General features: G+C 43.1%; 1 protein-coding gene across 1 annotated transcript; it reads right to left on the bottom strand.

Annotated features, from left to right (window-relative positions):
* Positions 1-4,950: 4,950 nt before the first annotated feature.
* LOC143606272 (uncharacterized) lies at positions 4,951-5,348 on the bottom strand. Its single transcript, XM_077082092.1, has 2 exons — positions 5,172-5,348; positions 4,951-5,091 (listed from the first exon to the last, which is right to left on the bottom strand). The coding sequence occupies exons 1-2, from the start codon at positions 5,346-5,348 to the stop codon at positions 4,951-4,953; spliced, it is 318 nt and encodes a 105-aa protein (XP_076938207.1).
* Positions 5,349-6,551: the final 1,203 nt, after the last annotated feature.

Below are 6,551 nucleotides of genomic sequence, written 5' to 3'. Positions count from 1 at the left end.
TCCTCCCGCGACGCGCTAAGAAATGTGATTCCTCCCGCGGCGCGCTAAGAAATGTGATTCTTCCCGCGGCGCGCTTAGAAATGTAGTTCTTTCCGCGACGCGTTAAGGTTGGTTCTGTCTGCCTTCGCGCTCGCGCTCTCTTGACCTTCTGTGTCTGCCTTCGCGCTCGAGCTTTCTCGCGCTAAACCCTTTGAGTTTTCTTCTGTTTAATCTAGCCGTTTGCTTTTGTGATGTCTTATCTTTTGAGCCGTTGACCTAATCTGCTTTATGTCTGAAAAGTTACTTTCGGCGCAGCATGCGCACCAACCCCATTGGTTGGCAGAAAAAGTGACTGACATTATCTTTGGAGATCTGCTTTTTCCATGCTTGACCAGTACCTTTATCTGATCCGCCCATGCTTTTTACTGTTCCCTGTCAGCTTTTCCTTTGTCCCCTGCAGCTGCCATATCTTTTGATATCTTTTGCTTTTGAAATCTTTTGCTTTTTGAGATCTTTTCCCCTTTTCTAGGGATTGTGTTCCCTAGGGTTTCCCTATAAATAACAATAATCTTATTTTTCCTAACACATCACACACAAACACTTAATTTAACCTCCTCCTTGCTCTCTCTGCCGCCTCCCTCTCTGCCTCCGTCTTCCTCCCTGTTCTGCCCTGCTTTTCCGGTAATATATATATTATATATAATAATTTACTTATTAATTATGCTAACTTATAATCAAGACTTAAAACCGATCATTAAAACAATAATCTTATTTATAGGTTAACTTGTGCTTGTTTAAAGTTGGTTCTTGCTTTATCTTACACCGCATCGTTTATCAAGTGAGTAATCTCGTACCTAATCCCTTTTTGCTTTTAACGTTTTGGGATGTTCATGTGTTCATACAAACTTAGAGTCTTAAACTGTTTATGAACTTTAGTCGCGCAGTATCCCATGTGTTGAGGACGTAGACTTGGCTGTTTATTTGTATGTGTGGATCATTAACCGTCTTGTCGGTCTATTCCGCAGTTCTCATGGTACCATTAGATGAACACGGGAGAACTATCGTTTATGATTTTCTCTTTTGTTTGCACATGCACAGTTTGTCTTGTTTGTGAGCTCAATTGTGAGCACTGGCAGTCTATGAATCTTAGAGTTGGTCCCGATCAGATTACACCCTTGTTGAAAACCAGACATACACATGTTGCGCGCAGATTTATTGTTATCTATGTATTGTATTAAACTTGATTTCTCACCAACACGCAAGTGTTTGACGTTTATTTTAACACATGTTCAGGTTTGCTGTAGCTACATTTGGAGCTTGTGGACACGTAGGACGTTTTTACTTTTGGACCTAGATTAAAATGTATCAAGACAAGTTATTGTTGTTCGAATATTTTGCCTTATAATATATTGAATTATGTTGCTTTATGTTATCTTGTGTTTACTTTGCGCGTGCGCGAATGAATATATTTATTAAATATTGACACCCAAATAGTGTCACGAGTAATGAAACAATATGTGGCGCCCCGATGTATAATCCGCCTTTGGTCGGGGTGTTACAGTATAAGCCCAGAGCAACCGCGAACTCCTCCATCGAGAGATGGACGTCATGCCCGAACATGCGGAAGTAAACCTCCGACTGTGTCGTATCGGCGCCTGGCACCCTCATCTGAATCTCTGGCGTACCAGGCGCATGGGGCCTGCAATAATATAATATAATATAATATAATATAATATAATATAATATAATATAATATAATATAATATAATATAATATAATATAATATAATATAATATAATATAATATAATATAACAATGTGGAGTAAACTTACGTAACGCGTATCGTGCCATAAACCTCCAGTGTCAGCTCCCGGTGGGCTGATAGTTGCATATTGAAGCATCAGCTCCAGGGCGTATCCTGTCCAATGTACGCAGCCGCCTGCTGGTGCACGTCACAAGACTCCAAAAATGACCATGATATAATCGTGCTGGGAAACGGGTGCACCAGGCGTAGGCGAATGTATCGTGTGTGGGCGGTAGAACCCTCATCAAACTGCACATGAGGGTAGGTGAGCAACACGTCGTTGCCCTCGGGGGGTCCGCGGCCCCGCCCCTGGCCTTGGCCCCGACCACAGACATAGCCCTGGCCCCGCCCCACCTGCTCGAGCTCGGCCTCAATCTCGTCGTCCACAAACTATAATAATAACAAATAATAATAATAATTATAACAACAACAACAACAATAATAATATTAATAATAATAATAAATACTAATAATAAATATTAATAATAATATTTATAATAATATTAATAATAATATATATAATAAAACAGAAAATAAAAAAATATATATCAGACGTCGCGTATAGGGATATACGCCGCGTCTGATAGTCCCTGTAAACCGACGGCTGGACTCCGGCCGACGGTTTTATCCATCCAAACAACAGGATCATCATCATCACATCATCAACAATACATCATCATCATGTTAACATAATCATCATCACCAACATAATATTAAAAAATTACCTCCATGTCATGTTGGTGTCGGGTGAAATCTCGTCGGCTTGTTTGGTATTCCGGTCAGTGTCTGTCCGATATAGGCTCATGTGTGGATGCTCGGATGCTCAGTTGATAGGGCGGGAGTTTGAGATTTGAAATTATGTGGCTGTTGAGCTGCCGGCGACTGATATAAGGGGTCAATACGCCGCGTATAGGCCTATACGCGGTGTATTAGGCCTTTTTTATTTAATTTTCATTATTTATTAGTATTTATTATTTATTAGTTATTAATATTAATAATGATTTGTTATTTAGTTATTATTATTTTTTATTATTTAGTTATTAATATTAATATTAGTTTGTTATTTAATTATTGTTATTTATTATTATTTATTATTATTATTATTATAGATTTTTTGTCCATTGATACAATGTCTTCTGCAAGCTGTCTAGATCTACGTTAGAGGATTCCCTTCGCCAACCCCAGCGTATGTCTTCGTACTCCTTCAAACGCTGTCTGAACCGTGTTTTCCATTCGAGCGCCGCCGGTACGGCGCTTCTTTCCCAATTAAGGTTTGGCGTAGGCATTGGGAAATCCCCTACCAGGTTGATATATATCCAGTGACCACCTCCCCAGTTAGTGGTGGCTATAACCTGTGGATCCGGAACCAAGTTAGGACCGATTCTCAATGGGAAGTAAGATTCGGTCTGATTGCCAGCTAGGTTGACTAACACACACGCGTATGTCTGAGCAGCCACGTGCCCGTGACCGGGTAAGCTGAACCAACGACTCGGCGGCGCCGGTTTGACCGTGTTGGAGTACGGAATGCTGGAATGAACCCAGCCGTACAATCTGTCATCCTCTTTGTTGAACATCGCCCTCCACCACCCTTCGTTCGTTTCCAGCTCGTTCTGCATCGCCCGCCTAATATCCGGCCAAACTTTCTCAAGTATCCCCAAACCCACTGGATTGATCGAAAACCATAGTTACTGTCTGGGCGTACGTTTTTGATGTCTGCGACAAACGGCTGGGCCCAGCTAGGAATGACGCTCCTAAACGTTTCTATCGCCTGTACTTGCGCTGGCGAAACCATCAAAGGAAACCCGAGGTGAGCTCCCGTAGGTTTCGATGTCTTAGGTCGTCCACGAGGAGTTTTAAACCGCGACGCTGACTGGGAAAACGAACGAGTCAGCAAGGATGGGGTGGTGGTTTCTTGGCTAGGCCCCTGTGACGAGGATGGGTTGTAGGAGCTGTGTCTGGGGAGATTTGGAGCAGGGGTGTATGCGCTGTGCCTCGGGGGATTTGGTTTTTTGGGACGCCCCCGAGGATCCTCTCTTTTTTCTGGCTCCTTCTTTTTTGATCTCCCTGGAATAGCAGACAAGAACCTGGCGAAAAAACTTTTCTTTTGATTAGGGTCATCTATGGACGATAGCGTATCTGTGATGTCCCGTAGACCTGCTGCGTAGTCTGGCTCTTCATTCGGCGGACAAGCTGGATCAAAATTAAGCCTCCTCCAGAACGGGTCAACATCCTCTATAGGGATACACGTGTCGTTAACTATGTATCCCTCAATCCGACAAGCACATGGCAGCCCCGAAGACGAATACAAATGGTGGTCGCATGAAGCGCCGCCGTCACGCATCTCGTGTATCAACCCATACTCGTTCACAAGTAGACCCAGAGCGTGAATCGACACCCTGTTTATTAGCTTCTTCAACCAGACGTGCTGTCAATGTCCTTCCATGACCTTCGAATGGGAGGCTTCAAAAGATTTACCGATTTCTTTCATCTGCGAGTTGACTATTTTAAAGATTTGCCTGGCAATTGTGTCGAGCGAGTTGTTGCTTCCATTGAGGTACCTTTTCAAATTTGCGTGCTGGCTCTCAACTCTGTTCGTCGTAGTTTCGGCGTTCGTCGATCCAGCAGGCTACAAACTTATGTTTGTATAAATCCAGCCAGCTCTTGCGAATGTATTGTCAGACATCTGAAAAATAAAAGGCCACGTTATTAAGACGTATGTTTAGGCTATTAAAAACTGTCAGGTGATACAAAGGACTCACCGGCTCTATCGTCCCGTATCAAATGACGCTCCATGTTAAGGCGATGGTGGTCGTACTCCTGCACCGTTGGCGACTGATACAGGACCTTCCACCAGTACGCAAAGTCCATCCCCATTTCCGTGTTATATAGGCCCTTAAATTTTCTCCTTATATTCTCAGATATGTGCCACCTGCATAAATTTTTTGTGGCATTAGGGAAGACCGCGTCGCATGCGTTCATGAGGGCCTAGTCCGCGTCAGTCAGGATCACGCGTGGCTCCATGCAGTCATCGAGCATTTGTTTAAGTTTCTCCAGAGCCCAGCTGAAGTTCCTCTGCCGTTCCCTGATCACAAACGCGGCGGCGATACAAAACGACTGTGATAAACTGAACCAACGGCCAGTCGTACATGTTGGTGTTGTACGTCGTGTCAATCATCAACACCTCGGAACGCATGCCACATCTTATGCGACTTACTATAACAGAAGAAAATTTCCTCCGTCCTGTCGTCGGTATCACTCTCCCGGGTATAGAACGTGAAACTGTTGCCTGCGAGAAAGTTTTCCAGCGCCTGCATTGGATGAAATAAAACTTTGGTAAATATTACAAGCTCGACAAGTACACATTAAAACTACAAGTGTTTTGAACTACCTTCATAGGGGTGTCGCCTAGTAGCCCATCCTTCCTAATCTTGGCGGTGTGGTTGTATATATCTTTTATTACAAGTTGCACACGGGGAAACTTTTCACGGAGGGCTGCTTCGATTTCTTGCGGCTTCACGCCGGCCCTATGTAAACTCTCAACCATAACCAGCTGGTCGGTGTTCATTTTTCTAAAAGACGCACACCCCTCCTCGAATTCAACGGGATCGTGGTTGTGAGTCTCGTTTACCACTTGAACCCTCCAACATGCACCCCTCGAGTCGTACCTGCCCAGGATCTTAAACGGACAGCATTTTTTGATGCTGCCGGTACGTCTCACCGTTGCCTTTATTTTGGGTTTGCCTCCACGATTGCATGCAAGGTCCATGGCGTTATTCCTTGACCGCTGGACCACAACAACAAACCCATGCTCCCGTCCTCTAATTTTTACCCATTTCTCCAGCTCATCGCGACTCTCAAAAATCTGAAACATTTTACACTAATTCTTAAGCTGTTTATTAAATAACATATAAACAAACGATATTAACTTAAACAAAACACACGGTGTCTTACAGTATCTGTTTTATACGAAACCTTCACCTCGCGTATATAGTCGTTATCGTACCCATCTTCGTTATTTGGGTTTGGCCCGGCTTGATCATTTCACCCGTGGTGCGATGAAGACTCGGTTCCATAAAACTGATCATTTGCTACCGGTGGCTGGTACGATGATGTTGGCTGACCTCCATAATCCGACCAGGCGACAGATGACGGGTACGACAGCTGACTACCATAATCCAACACGAAGTACTCCTACCATACATAATTTAGAAATTCAAACAACAGTGCTAGTGATAATAATAAATGACAATAATACCTATAAAAAAATAAAATATAATATTTTAATAATAAATAAGAATATTAAAATAATAATAACATAACCATATATTTACAATAAGACTATATAACGAAACCTGGTTCAAGTTTGGCAAGCCCGGCGAGCCAGTGTTACCATAAAACCGTTCGGGCTGACAGTAAGGTTGTTGGGGCTGGGTATCATACCCGACATACTCCTAACAAAACGTAATGCAGCATGTTTTAGTAAAAAAAACTACCAAATTCATACTAAATAAATATATAACGAAACCTGGTTCAAGTCTGATAACCACGACGTACCAGGCTGATCTTTAGCGGCGTAACCCGGCTCCTCCTCTGGAAATAAATGGTTAAACCAAGACATTCTGGGTATATATAGTACAAATGTTGTGTTGTTTTTTTGTTGAACGTTGAGAGATACAATGTCTCCATTTATAATAAAGAAAGGAAAGGAGGGAAGGGAGGGGAGCCGGGCTCCAATAATTCAGTAAAAGCAATACGCCGCGTATAGGCC

Source organism: Bidens hawaiensis, unplaced genomic scaffold (assembly GCF_021521415.1).
Source record: "Bidens hawaiensis isolate Kalapana, Puna unplaced genomic scaffold, B.hawaiensis_p1.1 tig00073980_1, whole genome shotgun sequence".
Classification (NCBI taxonomy): Eukaryota; Viridiplantae; Streptophyta; class Magnoliopsida; order Asterales; family Asteraceae; genus Bidens; species Bidens hawaiensis.
This window is presented reverse-complemented; position numbering and strand designations above follow the sequence as displayed.

Coding starts and splice junctions, on each gene's coding strand:
- LOC143606272 (XM_077082092.1), bottom strand. CDS start 5,348: ATGAACACCGACCAGCTGGTTATGGTTGAGAGTTTACATAGGGCCGGC. Junction 5,092..5,171: donor TAGGCGACACCCCTATGAAG/GTAGTTCAAAAC, acceptor CATCCAATGCAG/GCGCTGGAAAACTTTCTCGC.